General features: G+C 44.3%; 1 protein-coding gene across 1 annotated transcript in view; it reads left to right on the top strand.

The window, feature by feature from the left end:
• Positions 1 to 21,000, top strand: part of hpca (hippocalcin) — a 32,513-nt gene extending 11,513 nt beyond the window's left edge. Inside the window, exons 2-5 of the mRNA XM_068731293.1 lie at positions 13,901 to 14,069; positions 16,112 to 16,393; positions 19,050 to 19,155; positions 20,327 to 21,000. Of these exons, the coding sequence (XP_068587394.1) occupies positions 13,974 to 14,069; positions 16,112 to 16,393; positions 19,050 to 19,155; positions 20,327 to 20,424 (582 nt within the window). The 5' untranslated portion in view covers positions 13,901 to 13,973 and the 3' untranslated portion in view covers positions 20,425 to 21,000. The remainder of the gene's footprint in view (positions 1 to 13,900; positions 14,070 to 16,111; positions 16,394 to 19,049; positions 19,156 to 20,326) is intronic.
• Positions 21,001 to 23,084: the final 2,084 nt, after the last annotated feature.

Here is a 23,084-nt window from a genome sequence, read left to right on the forward strand (position 1 = left end):
CCCAGGCCTACAGCACATGGCTGTAATCCAAAAAGGAGAAGAGTTTCTTCGGGGATTTGTGTCAATTGGGCGAGTTTTGATTGTTCTTTCATGTCAGCTGATATTGGCAGTGTTTCATGTTGTGTTTCTGTGATATGGGAATACGACAATAGCAGGAACAGTTGTGAGTTCCACCACACGTTTAGTGCATCGACTCGAGCCAGCCTAAAAGCTAATGTGATGCCTAAAAAACAGAAACGCTGCTAGTGTAGCATCACAAGCTGTAGCAGAAACTCCCAAATATCGTAGTTTCAGTTTTTGCCATTCATCAATCAGTTAACGGTGTCCGTAAGTCGGTATTTGCTGGTGAATTATTGAAAATCGAATCATTAAAAATGTACTTCGGCTCAAACACCGGCGATGTTGCCGTCTATCTTCATTTCATTCCTCATCACACAACCATCCTTGACCTGAATAAGCAAGATAATTGCCTCCAAGCGACACAGAAAGGAAGTTGATGCTGGGAGAGTAATTGCCATCTTCATCCTGGGAAGTGTGTGCTCCTGCAGTGTGTGTGTTTTTTTTTTTTTTTTTATGACTGCAGGAGGGTGCGTGTGATTCCTTCACGTGGCCCTGAGCGCGTCTTTGGGTCTCTCGCTGCAACGTGCCGCTGCGGGACGACGGCTAAAATACCCTCCGGCGCCTCGAAAGCCCTTCACCCATGGAGGCCTCTCTCAGCGAGGGATGTCCTCTTTATTAGAGCCCTTGGAGAGCTTTTTTAAAAAAAAAAAAAAAAAAAAAACGGGCGCAGTAACCCTTTAAACGCTCACCTCTCAGGCAACGTGATACTGTCGGCAGGTTGAAAGGAGAGAGGTTTGATTCAGTGTCCTATTTAACTCGCCCCTTATACTGTCATTGACACCCGGAAACAACAACCAAACCTGGACCGCAAGCTTTACAGACAGGCTGCTGAACGGACGTTCTCTCCCGATGCATGCAGGTTTGTACGCGTTCATGCGCACGCATGTCAGAACCTCGTCAAACCTGAGCTCTTACATGTCAGGTGTAGAAGGATTAGAGGCTCTTCTCCTCCGTTATGTCTACTGTGTTTTGACCAGAAAACTAAACCGGGACATCGTGACGAACCCCACGTTTTTGGGTAGTTTAGTGATGAGGATAACGGCCAGAGGGCCCGGGGTTCTGGCGGGTCCTCGTTGGGCCGGTTTGCGTTTGGCAGGAGCAGGACGGAAAGATCTAGAGCAGCGATACCAGGGGAGCTCAGGCAGCAGCGGGCTAGGACCCGAGGCATTTAGCGAAGATCAGGGCCTGTTAAGAAACGACAAACTGACATTGGCAACTTTTTTTTTTTTGGAGGGGGAGAAGGAGGGAGGGAAATAGAAAACAAAAAAGGAGAGGCTAGAAGAGAGGCTGTAGGGAAGACGGGTGTTGTGTGTCAGCATATCGATTGCCGCTAAGGATAGAAGTGTATCAGGATTCTCCTTCACCTCAGCGGCAGGAATAGAGCTTGTGACCCCTGAGGGGAATCCAGGGATGCTATGGATTTGTTTAGGGGTCAGTTTGGCCATGTCACTTAAATCATCGATGGGTAACTTGATATATAAGTTTGGTCTGAGAATAGATTTAATGCTTGTTTCTCATACCAAACAAATGTCCCCGTTGACTTTCTTAGGAAAACAGAAAAACCAGTGTTGGGCCGATGTGGAGATTTTCTTCTTAAAGCCCCTGAAAATCAGGATTCAAATTGCTAGTAGCCTCATAAACAGTGGCTATATATATATATATATATGTATATATATATATATATATATGCCTGAACTGAATGAACACGCTGAAGTTGCTGAATGAATGTGCAAATAGTCGTAAATGATGACGTGAAGATTTGGCGGGAAAAAAAAGACCGATCGTTAAATTCGCCGACGGTGAATCTCGGTTTGAACTGAATGAACCTGTTCCAATCAGCAAACACGATTCACAACGTCCACCTCTACGTCAGGTACACCATGTGCTTTTGAATACCGTAGCATTGGTAAGAACTGCCGCACTGATCTGTTTATAATCCTGAGCTCATCCACGGGATTACGCTGATAGCTGTACGGATGGTAATTATTGGACCTGTTTTCGTTGCCGTACCTTTCGAGACCGCTCTTTCCTCAGTGTAGTCCAATCTGCACTTCTTGATCTAGTTTTAAGGCCTTGGAATCAGCTCAGAAATCCGTGCACTTCTTACTTGAGTGCACAGATTTTTTTTTTTTTTTTTTTTTTTACATTAGTTGCAGAGCATGAATATCTGTCATGGCTTCCTGACAAAGGGTTGGATTCATCTCAGAGGACAGAACAGCACTGACGTCTTAAAGTGCGTCTAAAAATACCGTTGTGCCCTGGAGGAACCGGAACCTGGCTTCTGAGCTGTGACTCGCTCAGCTGCCGAGGTCAAGTTGTCTCCAAGAGGAAGACGGGCTACCTTGTGGCCGCATCCCCCCCCCCCCCCCCCCCCTCTCAGCCCCCCCCATGAATGCGGCTACGACTGATATAATAAGCTGTCTGGGTGGAGGGCCACGACTCGGCCCGCCAGCAGCCGAGCCCCTCCGGTCTTCGGTTCGCGCTGTGTGTGTGTGTGTGTGTGTGTGTGTGTGTGTGTGGCAGACACTATGGATTTTCATATTTTGTTATGCTCGGGCCCCGTGCTAGAATCACACTCTCTCTAAAGGTCACAGCGCTGCAGGGAGCAGTTTGGGATTATGTCCCTCTTGTTTGCGTTTAACCTTCTTTTTCTCCGCTGGCTTTCTTCTTCGTCTCTCCGTCCATTTCCCGCCCAGACGCTGTCTCTTAGAGTCACATGTCGTGTGATCAACAACTGCTGTAGCTCGACTCCCTTTGATGAGCCAATTGTGCAGACACTCGGCTCGCCGTCTCCTCTAACCCTTCCCAAACACACACACACACACACACACACACACACACACACACACACACACACACACACACACTACAGTCGGGATGCTAGCTCTCTCTCTCTCTCTCTCTCCCCCTGCTGCCGCTGTGAATGAAGGCACAGATGCCGCGCTGACCTGAGCCGTATGGTGCTGAAAACAAGCCATGAGCAACAGCTTTGAGTTCTCGCAGCGCCGGACTAAATGCCCGATTTACTTACAAAGCCACGGCGTCTTTGCCATTTACCGAAATAAACAGAAAAAACTGAGGCTGTAATCATAGCCGCCCACACTTTTTTTTTTTCTCTTTGTGATTGCCGCCTCGCTCTGTGACTGTGCACTTTTTCTGCAGGGGTTGAAATTACAGGTGTAAACAAAGGATTGTTTTGTGTCTGACTCCCAACAGGGCGTGCAATTCAAATTGTGTCCGGTCTTCAATGCAATTGACCCTTTGCTAAGTCCCGCCCTCAAAAGCAAGACTGCGCCAATCATAGCATTGAATTGGCCAGGCTTGGATTGGGCTGGTTTGCCCCCAATTGGGCTACTTGTAATTAAGTTGCCCTGGGGGGGGGGGGGGGGGGAGGTGGTTTATGAAATTTGGGCTACTGCATCTGGCCAGGTTTTAAAAACTATTGTTGCCAAATACGCTGTCATTTTATGGTCAAAACACAGATACAAAATGTAGGCAACTTTGTTGTTACCACTCCTATTAATGACTCATTATACTTGAGAAATATTTGACTGACATGAGTTGTATTCAATCTTTGCTGGACATAGACATAATGGAGGACTTACTCTACCTTGATGTCGTCATTGACATAAAAACATGTATGTGGTTGTCCAAATCCATCTCGTCTTTCGTTAGCATGTTTGATGCTGATACAAAGCTTCCTTAGCTTATTTATGTATTTTCTAGTGCTCATGATATGGTTTAACGGGATGTATTTTTGCTGATTTTGAATTGATTTGGGCAGGTTTTAAATTCTGATTGGGCTGGAAACTGTCAATCTGTCTTGGCAACACTGTGGCTCCGCTTCGTGGACCGTTTATTTGGAGCTAGTGATGGTTTAACATTGTGTAATACTGATTGGAAGGAGATATATTTACCCGTTTATAAGCGTTACACTTGCTATGCTAGCTACTGAAGGTATACTGAATGTATACATGTGCTGACAAACACATACTGCAGACCACTCCTGTCTGCTTCTCTCTTACATTTGCTGTTCTGTTTTCCTAAAAACTAGATCATATTTATTTGGGGAGTGCCGTTAGTGACCGCGTGGCCCTGACAGCTCGAGGGAGTAGCAGCCAGGGGGGTGGGGCTTAGCGAAGGGTCAATTGCTTTCGTCTGTCACTCAGCGGGACAAATTTCATCCATGTGAGTTCACAACGTGCTATTATAACAGACAAAATGTCCAGTATAATTTAGCATTTACATGAGGTAATGTGTCATACGTGTAGAAAGGGAATACTGAAGCAGCTACTATGGCAGAACCGGTCAGTGCATGCGTGCGTGGCTACACGGTGAATGTTGCGTTACCCACTGTGAAGATGAGCTTTCTACTGTAAATATTTCATGAGTACTGGCAGCGAAGATGGCTTGAAAAATATCATATGAGTATTACATAAACGAATACCTCCTCTTTCCTTGTTTGTATCAGCTGGCTTTTGTCTCTGCCCTGACAGGAAACGGAGAAAGAACATGTGTGCATGCATTCCCGTATGCTGACATGTCTGTGTGCTTTTATATTTTTTTCTTTCTGATTAAGAATTAAACAGCAAGAGAGGATTTTGTGGTCGAGGAGGTCAGGAGAAGAAGACGCCCGGGAAGATTGCTGTGTGCTTTGTGCGATTGAAACGGTGTTCTTCTATAGTCATTACCTGTTGAACAAAAAAAAAAAAAAAGAAACACGACTTCTTATTAAACAGGAACAGGAATGAATACATTTTGGTGATGAGACTGTCCAGTGCCACGAAAGCTATTATCCCGGATCCCCTGTTTCTCCATAGAGCTGTGGGAAGAGGTTCGCCTGCTCGACTTAAGAGCCCGTAAATAGTCCCCAGATTTCAGAACAGAGTATTGATCTTTGCTCGCTCGGAGCCCAAGTAATGGATACGTGGAGGCACTCGGCTTTGCTGGAAGTTTTCAGTCGCGTAAACCAGTTTGTTACTTCTGGATGGAGGACACTATTTGGTGTCGTTGTGACCCAGATGGAAATAGCGTTGCCCTCTGATGGACGTGTTGTAAATGAGGTCAGCCTTCCTCCCAGGTGGAGGTCTGAGTTCCTGAATAGAGGTCTGCCGCCGTCGTCCTGCAGGGCCAGAGGGGAAGTGCGTGTTGAAGCTCAATCAGACGTGCCGCCAACGCACGCCGTCGAGAAACGGCATTTCTAGTTCATGTGACGTTTAAAAAAGTTGGTAAAAGCAGATGGCGTAAGTTGGCTCCCAGTGTCACCTGTCGTGTAAGGGGACATTTTCAGAAGCTTGACGTCTGGCCGGTGGGTGGAAGCGCCGACGACCTTCGGTCCAGTTTCCTTGAGCGCTCGCTCGCTGCTCGCCAGACGGATTTGCTCTGCTTCCTTATTTTTACTCCATGAAATCTTCCCCCGTAAAACCAGAGCATGTGGGCACACGTTCTCATTCACCGAGCGTCAAAAGGCGCCTTCGTCACGCGCGATACAGACGCGTTGGCGCTTTCAGCCGACTCCAATGTAAACCCACCTGCGTCCTTAGATGCTCGGAGAAAAGGCTGCGGGAGTGTATTGATGTGGTGTAAAGACTGGGAAAAAAAAACCCACTCAGCCGAGGCAGGAGGGAGGCATAGTTATGTTAACTGTGCCTGTTCTCCGGCCGTAGCGGAGCATCGTTCACCTATTCAGAATATATATATAAAAAAATATCTCTGGCACTGCATCGTACGAATCTTTCTCGTGTAAACTGAGTGGAGTAGTTCCAATAAAGCAAATCTACTAAATAGTAGCAGTAGAATAATTATTCTTCGCTTGTGGTCACTTATTTTAAGAAATATGTAAATGCTCCTTTTAGTCAAATGAATGAAAGTTAATCTGCAGCTGTTTTGATAACCGAATATCAATATTTAATGGTTCCGCATTCTCAAACGTGATGATTTGCTTCTTAATTTTTGTTCTATTTGATTAGTAAAGTGATTCTTTTCTGGCTTTTGAACTGTTGGTGCGATAAAATAGGACATTTGATGACATCATTTTCTGCACTATTATAGTGCGATGGGCGTTTTTCACTGTTTTCAGATCTTTGCTTTATAGACGTGACAATTAATCATTTCATCCAGTGTGCTCTCAGAACAAGTGGGTATCTGATAATGAACACGTTCATGAGAGGAATCATTAGGCGAGTGAATCCTTTTTGCGGTTCTTTAAATTTGATTATGATAATCCCTGGAGTAGGATTTTTTTTTCTCCATTATTCTCTTCAAAGAAAGACATCCCCGATCCGTCCTCAACTGTTCCTCTCTGTCTCTCGTCCTCTGCCTCTGAAGTCAACACCACATGACGCCTTTTTAGGCCTTCGCTTCTGCACTTTTGGTGTCCTTAAATGTGGCTTCATCACATTCTCATCTCCTCTCCTCGGTGTCAGTCCGATGCCAAATCGTCAGCGGTTGTGTGTCATTTAAAATGAAACGAGGCCGATGGGCAGAGTACAATGAGGTTCGCTCATACTCCCTCTTTGAGAGTTATTATCAGGATTTTGACATGCTCTGAAAACTCTTGAGTGCAGCAGGGGAGAGAGAGAGAGAGAGAGAGAGAGAGAGAGAGAGAGAGAGAGAGAGAGAGAGCTCCACACGGAGGACCAGCCCTCATTCTTATTTTTAACCACTCCCTAAATGTCTTCTCCTTCAATAACTCTCTGCATCTTCATCAATCCTTCTCCTTTTTTTTCTCCCTGTCTCTTAAGGTGGAAACAAATGCATTTTGAGACTCGATGAATTCACTGGTACCGATCATCAGCGGCTTCTACCAGACTGGCAGCGGCAGCGAGGGCACAATGTGTAGCGAGTAGGGAACGGGTGAACGGCGTTGATGGGAGAAGTGGTTTTCACGCTGTAATCCATTATTTATATCTAGAAGCAGGGGGCTGGAATCGGACAAAAAAAAAAAAAAAGAGATCGGACCTGGCATTTTGGCCCCGGGAACCACCACGATCGATCACACACCCCACATCCTGGCACTGTAGAGGCCTGCTAACCGCGCCACTCCCCAGAGGGAGGAGTGTAATCAGTAAGAGGGAATCAAAGGAAGATTAGGAGAGAGGAAACATGGTGAAAGTACCTTACTTTATTGTACACTCCACTGTTCCGAAAGGAGAAGCCAGCCAGTACATTTGGATACTCGCAGGTACCGAATATCGGTGTGAGTACTTGGTAATGCTGCTACAGTTCTAACAATGGCTTTGACAACATTATTATTTTCCTCGGATGTTCCTCACTTTATGAATAGAACAACTATTTTTGGGGGCGTCGAGCTGTTGTCAACATCTGTTTACTCTCAGCGGGGGGGGGGGGGGGGGGGGGGGGGGGGGTCGAGCAGCTATCTAACAGCGCCGTAAATTACATTTATATACCCACAACAACACAAAATCCCATTTTTCTCATTTCTTTAGGGTGGTGATGTAAAATATGACGAGAGAGACTTTCAAAGCTTCGGTGGAAGCTTTTGGGTGTTAAAGAAATGATATTTGATACAGCCTTGCTGTGCGGGGAATTGAATTTGCACCCACAATGCTGTCATAACTTTCATTTATTATCTCCAACAGAGTCTTAAAACTTAAAAAAAAAAACAAAAAAAACAGTTGGGAGAGGCGGATTTAGATCACAGAATAACTCTGCCATTATTAAAAAGTTCTAGAGGTCCCGAGGTAATACTAGTTATCTGCGAACAGGGCTTAATAAGACGTTATTACCATAACACTTGTTGTCCCCTCTATGTGGCGCCATGGAGACAGGAGAAGACCAAACAAGTAGTCCTAAAATAAATTAGTCGTTCTTCTGACGACAACTCTTAAGTTATGTCGGAGCTTCCTGATTGATCCTGAAAGCGCCAACAAAGAACCTTTTTTTTTTTTTCTTTTTTTTTTTTTTAAACGTCACTTTTTGGAACTTCAATACCACATTCCTTTCCCCTACACAGTAAACCTCTCAATGCATCTTCAGCATCAACATCATCATCATCAGTGACAGAGAGAAGCCACGGGTCAACAGGATGGAAGCTACAGGAGGAGAAAAGTGAATTGTTGGGCAGGAATTATGGGAAATTGCGGGGAGGGATACAAAACAAAAAGCGCTGGAGGGGGGGGGGGGGGGACAAAAGAAAGAAAAGAAATATGGATGAAAGGTATAAGCCGCTCGGCGCCTCAGGTGGCCTTTCAGAAGCCGCGACGGGAGGCTGAACACACTCAAGTGAAGAAAAAGAAATCAATGGCGCTTGTCATTTCTTTGATCTGTCTCTCTCTTTTTTTTTTTTTTTCCTCACGTGGCGTCAGCTCCGTCTGCTTCATTCTAGTGCCTCGCACCACTTCAACCCCTCCCTTCGTTGTCTGTCGTCGCTGCTCTTCGATTCCTCTCGCTTTCCTCCCCCCCCCCCTCTCTCGCTCCATCCCTCTTCCTCCCTAATGACTGAGCTGTTGGCAGGCGATATGAAGGCGTCTTATGAGCACATTAAAACAGCGGGGTGGGGGGGGGGGGGGGGGGGGGGAAGACTGGCTCTCTAAAATGTTAAATTGGACTTTGGACTTATCTCTTCTCTAACTCTTTCTGACTTTCTCGTTTTCGCATTTTTTCCAGCGCCCCTCTCTCCATCTCAGCCTGTTCTTCCTTCTACTTCAATTTATTGCAACCTAAGTCGGGCTGACGCACTGAAACGGGCCTTTTATTAAAAACCTGATATTGGCCAGCCGCTCTCACCAGAGTCATTTACCTCCGATGATGACGGTACCTCCCAGGCCGCAGATAGTCAATATGTTTTTTTTTGTTTTTTTTATATATATATATATATATATTTTTTTAATTTCACACGGCTGCCCAGAGAAATCATTCCGGCCCAGTGTGGGAGGATTTCACTCAACAGTGAAAATGGCTTCAGTCCTCCTTAAGGGGCGGCTAACCCAACTCAAAGAATTCAATTACTTTTAGTGTCCACTGATGGGCTGTAAGGTGCTGAGGGGTTTCAGGGCAATAAAATGGCCGTGTAAAAAAATCCAATTAGAATGTTGGCACGAAAATATCTGGCTATTTGGAATCAACCCGCAAAGGTTTTATTTTAAAGTTGTAGATTCGTCCAGTTTGGGCCTAAATTTCAATCCCGGTCTATTTCTAAGATTGCAGCGCTGCTCCGGGCTGTTGCCTTGTTTTGAACCAGGGGAATTATTGCTACTCGGAAATTGCTTTTTAATTCTTTTTTTTTTTATTGTCAAAACTCAAAGACTTTCTGGGTTATCTAAAGACGGTCCAGCAGTTTGTCCGCAGGTGTGATGATGATACATGAGATTCTCTGTGGTCAGACGACACTTCCTACCACCTAATAACGCTCTTAGTCCCTGGAGGCGCCTCTCACCCCGAGATGTGACTCACGCTCACCTCCATTTTTCAATATGATCCTACCTTTGCGTTGCAGCGATGGCCCGCATGTCTTTGTCTCTCTCTCTCCGTCGTCCTCTGTCTTGCCCTCCTTCCTCCTCTGTGCGGGGGCTCATCAGCCCAGAGGTCGGTGACCCGCTTAGTGGCTCTGGAACAGATGTTCAAGGGGCGGAGAGGCTGTGCATGTGCGTGTTTCAGCGTCCGCCGACTTACGGCAGGGGTGGGGGGGGGGGGGGGGGGGGGGGGGGGGGGGGGTTGGACAACCGCAACTAACGAGCACTGGGCACTTAGACTGGAGAGATGGATTAGTGATTCGTGCCTCATGATGGGACAGGGGGGGGATGAACGATAGATGGATGGTACGAAGGGATTGGAAGTAGTGTTTGTGGGTTTTTGGGCCCACAGGGGAGGATTAAGACACAGTGAGGACAGAATAATTTGTACGTTGTGTCACAGCTTGGTTAAATAAAGAAAGGGAGAAACCTCGGGGAAGAGGAGGGAGAGAGAGAGAGATTGCAGTGAAAAGGTCAGCGTGTTAGAGTCGGATTTGTTGTGTGGTTGCAGAGAGTACGTCAGGTTACACGTCGGACGAATCACCGGTCCTCTTGCAGCCATGTCGGAGGTCCAAATGAAGCTAATTGTCGTTCTAATCAACACTGAACAGCTCATTTCTGTCACGATTTAAGAGCCTTTTTTTTTTTTTTTAAACTGTTTTAGTCTTGATCTTTTTCCATCTCAGGGTGCTTTCACAAGCCAACATTTAGTCTGTTTTAATCCAACTCTGGTGCCGTTCGTTCGGCTCCACGATCGCCTCTGGCTCGTGGCTTTTGGGACCGCTTTTGTTTTGTTTCCAAGCGAACCCTAGTGTGGACATAATACTGTATGACCCACAATTGCAGGAGGTGAACCAAAACGCAGGCATTTGTCGGGATGGACGCAGGTAAAACGACATCTGGGCCCGAAAAAAAGAACATACAGAATATCGTCGCTGGCGGGAAAAACCGTCGGTGCCGTGTCTTTAAATGTGGTCAGATACTTGCACGGCGTTCATTCCGTTGTGATTTAGATAAATCTGTTGACATGCACGCCAGCTTTAGTGTCATAAAGCCCATATTACTATGAATACTGTCACGATGTCGGTCGTGTGCCCCCCCCCTCCCCCCTTGTGTCTGTGTGGGCATGCCGCTCCTCTCTCCTGGCTCCTTCCTGGCTTCCAGTCGCCTCTGATTATCCACACCTGCTTACCATCAAGCTCATCACTCTGCAGGATATGAACCCCTCCCCCCACCGGCTCCTCACTCACACACTTCCTCACCGGATCGTTGCTGCAGCCGCGGTGGTGGTTTGCAGTGCTTGGCAGCTCTTGTTATGTGCAAAGGGAGTTCTTTCTTCGATAACCCTGAGCAAATCAAATCAACTTTCCGAGTTCAGCTCAACCTTTAACTTTCTACTTTCTTTTTTTATTCACTTTTGCTAAAAGCCAATTAGGGTGATGGTTTGCTGTGTGTGTGTGTGTGTGTGTGTGTCTGTGTGTGTCTGTGTGTCATCAGGAAGCATTTGCTGCTTTAATTATCCTATCTTTATCTCACCAATTAAATCTCATCCTCACTCCCAAGCTTTTCTTCTTGTTCACCACACACACACACACACACACACACACACACACACACACACACACACACACACACACACACACACACACAGAGAGAGAGGTTCAGACTGCCTCGTGACTGCGTTCTTCAAACGTCAACTGGACAGCGTGGGCGGCTATTATTAATCTCTACAGGTACCAAAAAGCATTTGCGTCAATGCGCGTATGACGAGTGTGTGTGTGTGTGTGTGTGTGTGTGTGTGTGTGTGTGTGTGTGTGTGTGTGTGTGTGTGTGTGCTCGTGTTTTCCAAACACTCATCCGAGACACAGCGGTGCACTCGGTCTGTGCTCGACTGAAACACAAATTACTGTTTTATAGCGAGACGTGCTCATTTCCCATACAGCCTTCGGCGCTGCAGACGCCACTCAATTACTCCTTAAGGAGAAATTAATTTGTGTCTGCCTTTTGTTCTTAGATTGTGCATGGGGGCTGACAACTGGCTGAGCCGTGCTGGGTGTAGACACCAGAGCAAAATAAAAGACATATCTGTCAAATAAGATTGCAAACTAACCCCAAGCAAAAGAGATGTGTACTGTCAATCTAAGAAGGCAGTGATGTCATGATTTTTTTTTTTTCTGTGTGTTTCAGGGGGAAAGAAACAGACATTTGAGCTTCTTTTATTATTATTTTTTTTTTTTAACGATCAAACCTCGGCACAATCTGGATACACGCTGCATTTTTTTTTTTTATGCCACATGGCAAAAAAAAGCCCATTATATTGTTTCCTAATCCTCAGAGTGTGCAGCCAGTCCCCAAACAGAACGGAGGAAATCATAATTGATGCTACAAGCATTACTGTCAGTGTACAAGCATTTAATGTAACACATTCAGGACGAGGGCCTTAATACGAGTCTAATTTTATTAACTAGAGCAACGAGACGATCGGGGGTTGTGTGAGGCTTTGTCTCTGCGTATGCGAAGCTCTCGCCAGGCAGCGATGAAGTCCTCCGACACCCACGGCGTGTTCGCCTCGTACGCCGCCCGTTTGACTTTGTCAAGTTCGCGTAAATATAAACAGGCCTGAGCACACAAAGCTGTTGGTGTGATCAGCTAGCATGACTGAGGAGAGGCTGGGGGTCAAAGAGGCAGGCAGAGTTTCATCAGAAGGTGTCCAAGCCCCACTGATACTGTGATTTAAATCACCAATCACACACACACACACACACACACACACACACTCGGAAGCAACTGCTTTGATAGTGAAACACGGTTTAATTAGCCGTCTAGTACAGAGGAGCAAAGTTAACAAGCACAAGTTGTTTGTTGCTCTTTTTCTGGACATGCACCATGATCCCTTAAAATGGCATTTATTAGTCCGTAATTCAACCCTGAAAACACACCGAACGCCTTCTTTGTTCACTGGTGAAAACTAATGATGTTTCACAAGCTGTATTCAGGCATTAACACCTCGAATGAGGATTGTATGCATGGCTGAAAATGTTACCTTTTGAATAAACAACTAACACATTCTATATCTTACAAAAGGAAGATACATTCAATAAAGATAAGTTGAATCTATAGGCATCAAACCCTATAGAGCTGCACCTAATCCTTTAATCTGTTATTGTGTCTATAATGCTGTGTTTGACCATTGCTGTTGATTGTTGTCGTTTGTATGTTCTATTTGTGTTTTTATGCTTTATACTTTACATTTTAATGCTCCTTTAATCGGCTCATTGGGCATGAAGGATGGACTATATGCACAGTGTAAAAACACCTTCACTTTTACATTTTATTAACCCCTTAATTGGTTTGCATTAGAAAGACTTTCATTTTTTAATTCCGTTGTAAAAGGTATTTTTCGAGGAGTATAAGGACATTAAGATGTAAAAACCCTTTGAAACAGACAACTTTGGGCAGTTGTAGGGTCAAGATGAAGATGATTGTGTTCATTGATTTTCAATTTTGGGTGTTTGTACCACCTTGCAACCCCTGAATCCATGAAACAATGGCACTGTATTGCATGTCATTTTAAGGTAATAGGGTCATAGTGACGGTGCCTTAACGTGGTCGCATCTCTGAAATCCTGTTTTGCCAAGCAGGGAGCTCAGAGCTGAGATGAAGATTAGGAAATGTGGGCAAACACACACACACACACACGCAAACACACACACACACACCAAACAGCTGATTTGACACACAAACACCCAGCTGGCCAGATAAACCCGTAAATGTGATCATTGGGCTGGCGCTTGACGTCACAGGGGTGCGTTCAGGATTACTTAATGTTTTGCGTATGTGATGCAGCAGTTTAAAGACTTGTGGCGTTGCGTAACATTGCGTGTCAAGGGGATTGAGACACAATACTACGTGACTAGGCTCACTTTGATTTCATTACAAAAAAAATTCTGAATTGCGTAAAAGTTGCCAGTTGGTGTTTTTCTGTTGTTTGCTTGGTGATTTAATTTGCATAAACTCAACTTCTGTGTATTGCAGATGGTTGGTATTAGATAAAAACCTTCTTTTTTTTGTTTTCACCATCTTGGTTTTTAGAGTGCCTTTCTTTGTTCTTCACCTGTAGCTGACAGCATCACTTGAACAATCCTCTCTAATTCCTCATATTTTCTCACCTGCTGCCGAGTGACTCCAGCGACATCCCGCCATTTGCCGAGCGGCTTGCATTTCGCTTCCCGTTGGTCGCAGGAGGTCACCCGTCTCTCTGGTTAATTGTTGCTGACCCCGCTGTTTCTTGTGTCTCTGATTGACAGGTGGGGAAAGCGGCCTGGCTAGCGCTGTGGTCACCGTTCTCGTCAAGGAAACCAAGAGTCCGGTCCCGCTGCAATGGGGAAACAGAACAGCAAGCTGCGGCCAGAGATGCTGCAGGACCTCCGGGAGAACACGGAGTTCTCCGACCACGAGCTGCAGGAGTGGTACAAGGTACGTTGACACACATTGTGCACAGAAAATGGACAGTATTTGTGGTGCCAAGTCATAGTAAAGGTACTACTACCAATACTCCTATTACAAAGTAACTTATTACATGTACTATACTAGAAATACCTGTACATTACTTGAGTATTTCCATGTTATGCTACTTTATATATGTACACCACTACAATTCAGAGGGAGATATTACAAATACTAAAGCATATGATTGTTTCCTTGTTGTAGATTTAAAGTATAACGTGTATAAATTGGCTCCACTTTGACCTAATTTAACATCTTGCTGTGTAGTGTGTACACATTATAGCATCAATAATATTATCTAATAAAATATATTGAACACTGAGAGGGCTACACTGCATTTTGTACATTTTGCTGGTAGTGCTTTGTACTTTTACTCCTGTACATTTCTTTTAATTCAGGATTTTTGAGTATATAACCAATGTGGTATTTTTATAAGAAGTGGACGTAGTTACTATTCTATGACCGATTGGCTTGTGGACTACGGTTCTGAAGCCTCGAGTTTAATATTTTTGCCATTTTTGGTTTTTGGCCATCGCCATTTTTGTGTTTTTGCAACCAGAATTGACACGAGAGGGTGGAGCTAAGTACAACCAAATGCTGAATAAGACAGTTTTAGGCGACTACAATGTCAGAATTAACTGTAATGAAATAAAAACACACCGTGAAAGGGTTAAAGCTTTAAGATGAAAACACAGACAACTGTATTGAAGACTTGAAACTAGAGATCGAGACCATAAACTCATGTTTACAATGTTTACTCCGGTATTAAATCGAGACGTCTATACAATCAGACTTCTTATTGCGTCCTGATGAGTCGCCCCCTGTTGGCCATTAAAAAGAATGCAAGTTCACTTTTAAGAACCGTAAAAACAAAACAATTAGCTAAAATACTCTACAAGCCTCAGGGTTGAGGGGAACTGCAGAGTCGAGTTATAATTATCTCTCGGTTTGTTCCAAGAAGGACCTTCCTTCCACACTACACAGGCATTTGATACAGTGTTAATATAAAAAGAAATCTTGATTATTGCAGCGTTAAGGATATATTTTAATACTGCAGAAATAGAGATGTTAAAGATTGTCCTTTTAGTTTTCACCTTTTCTTTTCTCGGTCTGTGGGGTTGTTTTTCCACAATAATCTATAACACTGATTGCAGCCTTGAATATGACAATGTTTGTCTCACTATACGGCAGAGCCCCACATGCTAGCAGTCTGTTAAGCCTCGGCATAATGAGGTGCCACGGTGACCTGACCTACTGAGTTATCTCCTCTCTTGTGTGTAGGTACAGTGTGTTTGTGTAACGGCTGTACGGCTTTATGCACGGATTAAACCTATGGAGCAGCTGTGTGAGCTGTCCTGAATATGAACTGTACATGTTATCCCACCAAGTTATCCAGCTGGTCTTTTTTTCTTTGGAGAATGTATTGACGATTGACGTATTGACGATAGACCCATGAAAAAGTTGTGGCGCTCTCTCGGAAAATGTCGAAGACACTGGTAATGAAAAAAAAAAGTTTTATTAAGAACAGAACTGTGTTGACTTCCCACCTTCGCTCGTGGGCATTTTTGATATGACGATAAAAAATGACTTCCATCCTTAAAATTGGGACAATGACTTCGTCACCTCTCTGACTCTATCTTAAAGGCCTTTGTAAGAAAAGAGCTTCATTTCTGCTGAACAATGGCAGAGACTGACATGACTTTTTCTTCTCGGGCACAATGCTGCTTTATTAATGTGACTCCTTGAAAAGAAGATAGAAGTGCTTTCAACTATCAAAGACTAAGCTCCTTTTCAAAGAGCACTTCTTCAATCCATTCAGAATGAAGCGTTACATGAATGAAACATATACTGGCTGAAGTTTAGTGACATGAATTTGATTCCTGACATTTTCCTTTGAAGTGGTTTTATTTGGATCTGATGACGTACAACTTCTTCCATCTTAGAGATGTGTTATATTGTCCAGGAGCAACTTATTTTCACCCTTGTATCGCCTCGTATCGCCTGCTCTCCAGGGTTTCTTGAAGGATTGCCCCAGTGGTACCCTGAATGTGGAGGAGTTCAAGAAAATCTACGCCAATTTCTTCCCCTACGGTGACGCCTCCAAGTTCGCAGAGCACGTCTTCCGAACGTTTGACACCAACGGCGACGGGACGATAGACTTCCGGGAGTTCATCATCGCCCTGAGCGTGACGTCACGGGGCAAGCTGGAGCAGAAGCTGAAGTGGGCCTTCAGCATGTACGACCTGGACGGAAACGGGTACATCAGCCGCGATGAGATGCTGGAGATTGTACAGGTGAGCAAAGGACTCTGGGTAATGATGTTTTGTTGGAGGCAAAGGTTGAGTTGAAAAGGTGTGTTCAGAAATAAGGCTCTCAGAAATAATGGTGCCAACTTCAACAGTATAGGGTTCTTCAGCTTGTCCTCAAAGGAGAACTCTTTTTCGTTCCTGGTACTCTTTGTGAAGGTTTCACCTCAAACCTTTTCAGAGGGTTCTACATAGAATCGGTTGTTGTACCTTGAGGTTTTATCCAGAACCTTAAGAGTGCTAACAGGAACCCACCCAGGGGGTCCTACTGGAACCCTTGTATATTCCAAGGGTTCTTCTAGAACCCACCCAGGGGTTTCTACCGAGAACCCTTTGTATTCCAAGGGTCTCATCTAGAACCCGTCCTGGGGGTTCTATCGAGAAGCCTTTTATACAAGTTGTATCTACAACCCTAAAGGGCTTCTATCAACAATCCTTGAAGAACTCTTTCTTCCCAAGAGGGTTCTTTGGATGAAAAGGGTTCTGAATGAAACCCTTAGTTCCACAAATAACCTTTGAAAAGAAGAGAAAAAAAAACCTTCAGGAAGAACCCATTTGGAACCTTATTTCTAAGTGTGGGAGCTGCAAATTTGTCACGTGTGTGACTTCTGAACAAGAGGGCAATATGGAGCCATTCATGTTTATTTTCTAAGCTTGAGGCGAGATAACCGCAATATCATCATCAGAGTTATTTTCTCAGACTTTAGGAGACTCTTCCAGAGTCACAGAGGAACTTTTCACATGCTGAGTCATACTCCTCAATACAAATAAATTGAGCTGTATGTGTACATCAGTATGTGTACCCTTCAGGTCAATATATGGGGCACAAATCAAGTACAAGAGGATCCAAAATAGTCACACGGGGGGACTTTTGCATTTATGGTAATAGACAGAGGGAGCACTTATGCTACATGCTCACTTTAATTATGCAAGTTAATACATTCGTATGTGCAAAGAGGCTCAAGCACCGATGTGCAAAGACTTTAAAAGACATACTTAACGTAATGTGCCGACTGCAATATTGGCACAGGCAACAGCGCATGGAGGCTGTTAAGTACAGTAGTACATTAGTGCTGTATGTAATCCTGTCACTCTTGAAGAGAAGAAATATAGACGAGATATTTGCCCGAGGATCTCGCGTTAGAGTGTGTGTGTGTGTGTGTGTGTGTGTGTGTTTGTGTTTGCAGTGTGTGTGTGTTTGTGTGTGTGTGTGTACTTCTGGGTTCTCATAGATTAGCGGGTTAAATTTAACCCGAGTTTATCCCTGAGTGTGCAGAATACCGGGATTATCCTCAACCTCATTGAGGTAGGTTATGTTGGATGAGAGAGGAGGGGCCCATTGTGACAGTGAGTGTTTGTCCTGAGAGAGGAAGTCAGATTGGTTTTACATCACATTATGGGATAACGAGCCACATCCTCACAACATTGTAATCAAAAGACATGTCCAACAAAACACGAAAACGGTGTAGGGAGAAGGAAATGTATGTCATAATTAAGATGCGTCTGGAAAATCACTCAGATATCAATGTCAGTCCTTGGTTAGATACTTAAAAGGTTTTCTATGCAATATTCAGAGCATTAATATAGCATCAACAGAAGCTTATGACCCTCCCTCCAGTTCCCCCTCTAATTTAAATCTGTGACAAAAAAAAAAAAGTCTAACTCAAGCCTCACTTACTAGCTTTTTGCGAAGCTTTCAATTGCATCTATTGGGCTTCCTCGACTACCTAGAGTGATGTTGCGTTTGTCAAATCTTTTATGAATTGCTGTCTTTATCGCCCTGTTAGATATCAATTACACTTTGAAACAAGTTGTTTTCTTTGTGTCACATAACTGAGAACTGTTGATCAAAGTCAAACCATGAAAAAAAGAATATATAGCCCAAAGTATGGGAGCCAGCCTCATTGTCTTTTAGTATTTAACGTTTCTATACTTTTCGATATACACACGGCTATTAATCTTTTTTTTTCGGAGGAAGACATGAACTTGTTTTATAGCCCGAGAGATAAAGTTTTATAGCCGGTATCAAAAAAAGCACAGAAGGCTTATTTTGTGCAAGCTACCTTCCCTTCTAAGGATGCTGCCGTGACACCGATCTAGTGTCAGTTTAACACCCGGTGCTCCCGATGGAGAGGATCTGATTTAATGGGCACCTAAGCTGATTGTAGATCTGCGTCTGAGGCCAGCCTGATACTCGGTGCTTCCCTCTTTGATTTAATGGCGTCAGGGGACGGGAGGCGCTCGGCTCGTAACGGTCAACAGATAAAGATGTATCAGATCAATACAGCCCCCCCCCCCTCACAAACACACCGCTGGCATGTATCACTGTGGTATGATGCCGTGGTTTTATAGCCTCACAGACCCTGCGTGGGTATTTGTATACAAGCTGGCCAGGGAGCAGCTCTTGGCATCGGGAGTAGCAAATGCCATTGATTCATGTGGGCTTTAGAAAGCGTGTTTATCAGCATCTTGAAAGCTGCAGTGGCTTTATTTTTTAGTTCAGTTGTGTTTTTTTTAGGTCTCTCCTGCTGAGTCTCCTTAATGGATCCCTGCTGGCTTGAATTCACTTATCTTTCCGTTCTCTCTCTCCTACACCCACTCACCCAAACCCCGTCTCTCTCCTATCTCACGCTTCGCCCGTCAGGCCATCTACAAGATGGTGTCGTCTGTGATGAAGATGCCGGAGGACGAATCCACGCCGGAGAAGAGGACGGATAAGATCTTCAGACAAATGGACCTCAATAACGATGGTGAGAGGAGGAAATGGCAACATGGAGGGGTGAAGATGCTGAAGGGAGGAGGGAGGGAGGGAGGGAGGACTGGGTGAAGGATGTGACAGTTTATTGACAATAACCTTTGAAATGTGCTCACTTTACTGCACTCTTAGAAATAATGGTGCTAACTAGAACCACATCGGGTTCTACCGCTTGTCTTCACAGTAGAACACGTTTTGGTTCCTGGTAGAACCATTTATACGGGTTCCACCTGAAACATATTCAAAGGGTTCTCCCTAAACCCAGCATAAAGGGTTGCACCTAGAACCATCTGTGAATGGTTCCACCCAAAATCCCTCTATGCAGATTCAAACCAGAACCTTTCAACCTATTAAGGGTGCTAACAAGAACCCAAGGGGGTTCTACAGAGAACAGTTTTATATGCCAATAGTGTCATCTAGAACCCAACCAATGGTTCTACCGACAACCCTTTTGTGTTTCATTGGTTTTATCTAGAGATCAACAAGGGGGTTCTACTGAGAACCCTTTTTGTATCCCAAGGGTCCCCAACCCACAACAACCATGTCTCCTGATCACAGTTGTTGGGGGGATGTGGGCACTTTCTTCCAAAAATGGTTCTTTGAGTTTGGAAACAAGATTTTTGAGAGAACCCAGGACTGCATGTATTCTTTCTTTTACATACTACAATACAACACATCCTCCAATACCCATTCATCATCTCAGTCCGTGTGCATCGTCCATGCAAACAGAAAATCAATTTCTATTTTTAATATATTACTAACAAAATATCCAAGTAAAAAGGACAGTAGAAAACTGAAATTGGGACTCATTTTCTATGTCATTGAGACATTTAACAGGTACACTTTAAAACACAACAACAGAGCATGATACTCAGTAGTAAGTAGCAGTATTAATGATTCGTCACAAAGCTCTTGCAGCTGATTAAGCAGAAACATTGTCATAAAAGGTTCATGTGTTCATCAATATAGAGGCATGGATACTTATATGAATCGATGTTCAGCTTATGTGATCCAACATTAAATTACAAAGTGCTATGGATTGTAGAAGAATAAAAAAATAAAAAGATCTCGTTGCGGTTTTTTTAGTCTTCATGTAACAAGGGTCGTGTTCCTCCAAAATAAAAGCTTTTTTCCCTCGTTTTTCTCTTTCTCCGTCTACCCTGCAGGCAAACTGTCCCTGGAGGAGTTCATCAAAGGTGCCAAAAGCGACCCCTCCATCGTCCGGCTACTCCAGTGCGACCCCAGCTCGGCCTCCCAGTTCTGAACCCCTCGCCCTGCTACGACCCTCTCCCCCCACCCCACCCTCTCTGTTGCTGTTGAAACAGTCACTCAAATCAATGCATGATGGTTCTCGTCTCTCATATCATCTCTTTTTTGTTCGTTGTTGTGTGCGAGGATGGAGGCGGGATTTTAAGGAGGATAAGAAAAGCCATCCCTATCATTTTGCTTTCATTTTTTTTTTTTTTTTTTTGGGGGGATATTTGGGAAAACTGAAGGGACATGCGTACAGTTAACGACCAGGCGTCAGTGGCGTCCACTAATGTTCCCAAATATCTCTCTTTCTCTCTCTCTCTCTCTCTCTCTCTCTCTCTCTCTCTCTCTCTCTCTCTCTCTCTCTCTCTGGAAAAATGGATTTCCAAGGAGCTCGTGACAAAGTGTGGATTTTTTGGCAGGGCGGGGATTGCTCAGTTTGTCCTCCAACACACGTGTACATCATGTATATATATACTGTATGTCTATGTATATCACAAGAGGAAGTTTGTCTTCATGTACGGTTCACACACTCTCTGGCATTGAAAAAGGCAGTATTATGTAGCGCAGCTTCCTGGTCGGATCTGAATGGGTGGGGGTGGGGGTGGGGCTGGGGGTGGGGGGGGGGGTTATTGGGATTTTACTGCTATATGATCTTTCGCTGAGAAAAAGAAGGCCTAAGATCCCATTAGCTTTTTATTGATATCTACTGGCATTTTGTTGATTTTTTAAAAAAACATGTATTTTTTTTTCTTCTTTCATTTGTACATATTGTTTTCCTCCTTCATGCTGTTTTATTTATTCATTTTTATTCGTATTATTGTGCTTTTGAATTTGACCGTATTCCAGTTTACCGGGACGGAGAGAGAGGAAACGTGAGATAAGATTTGATCTCTTTGGGAGTTGTGGATTTGTTAAAGTGGAAGACTCTCGTGGCAGACGGGGGATCCCATAACGCTTTTCGATCAACGACACCCAGTAGCACATATCCTTTGAGCCGCCATGTGTTTATAAAGTACGGCTGTGCGTTCGGTGTGAATGCGCGCGTGTGTGTGTGCATGTGAATATATGCACTCTGTGCCCGCGGCTAACTTCTTACAGTATTATAATGTTGTGTTGTTTCTTAATTTGTAAGTATTTTTCGAGTTCTTTAACAACGAGCGGTAAACTTCTGAGATAGTCGTAACCTGTCACTATACTGCATGATCCTACGAACCGACAAAATCCACAGAAACAGTTCACGCACATCGGCGTCTTTTTGTAGCTCTGCAGCCTCCTCAGCATTGTACCCGGCAGAAATGATCGAGTATTTGTCTTGCTTTTGGGACACCCCCACTCCTCTCCCCCCACCCCACCCCCCGTCAACCTCTCCCCCTTCCTCTGACAGACAGAGAACTCACTAAGGGCTCGTTCATCACTCTCTAGCAGAATGCTTTTATTACCTCCTGGATTAGTCTGCTTGCAGGGCAGTAAGATGAAGGGACTCGTTTCGTAGGAGATACTTAATCTGATTCCAGTTTTCAGGGTTTCCAGACATACGCAGTCGGATCAGTGGCCGCGTTTACATTCGATTAATTGTAATTTATTAACCTCATATTTGGAGCGCCAAGGAAGTGGAACACGTCGAGACAAGACACCCAATCGATCCCTCCAATGCAGAGGAAAGACGTGAATGCGACATGCTTCAGAATAAAATACCGTGTGCGCATGTTAACACGGCCGCTGGTTGCAGGAGTACCAGCACCGCTCCAATGATCGAAGGCCCTCATTGTCAGGTCACTGTTGCCATCTTCTGTTTTTTTTTTAGATTAGACACGAAAACAAATTCTGTTTGTGAAGAAGCGAAGCGTTGGGCGGACTGGGAGAAATCTGTGAAATGACATATTGCAGATACTTATACACTCATACATCTTCAGGCTCTTTACTTTTATATGCTGATGAACTATAATGTAGAAGTGTTACGGTGTTTAAAAGTGGTGGAATGTAATTAAATGTATTTACTTGATTGCTGCAGTAATATTGTATGCTGCTTCATATATATCTGCTCTACTACATTTCAGAGGGGAAACATTTTACCCTCAATACATATCAGTTCATAAAACATATTGCATTCTTATAGATTAAACTGCTCCCAAAGTATATAAAACAGCTTGTATTAGCTCCAACTTTAAGGTTCAATGTTTAATCCATCATTTAATTCTTATGTTTAAAAAGTCCTTCTGAAAAGGCTTCATTGAAATCATTTCAGGTGGTTTAGCAGCTCCACAAAGGAGGTTTGGATGCACTTCAGACATTGGGGGGGGGGGGCGGGGGATAAAACCCTGGCTCTGAATGATGTCTCTGTCTACCATGTGAGATCAAAAATAACTCAGGAGGGATACGTCTCTTCTAGCTAGTTAGTGAAGAGCCCCTGTTATAGCGGACTTAACCGATATTTGCGTTGCCCAACATTTCACTACCTCACAAACTGAATTAGTGTGTGCAGTGTGTGTGTGTGTGTGTGTGTGGGGGGGGGGGTGGGGGGGCAAAGTGATCTTCCAATGAGAGCTGTGCTGGTGCAGCTGCAGCCACACGACATTCAGCCTGAGCTTAGGCCGGCGGCCCTTTGGGGTAATTTACTCCAAACATTTGCACAGGAGCTTCCTAATCAGCCGCACCTCTGCTTTTGGGGAT

This window comes from Cebidichthys violaceus, unplaced genomic scaffold, assembly GCF_023349555.1.
Source record: "Cebidichthys violaceus isolate CVI_PGR_0920_01 unplaced genomic scaffold, fCebVio1.0.p SCAF_50, whole genome shotgun sequence".
Taxonomy (NCBI): domain Eukaryota; kingdom Metazoa; phylum Chordata; class Actinopteri; order Perciformes; family Stichaeidae; genus Cebidichthys; species Cebidichthys violaceus.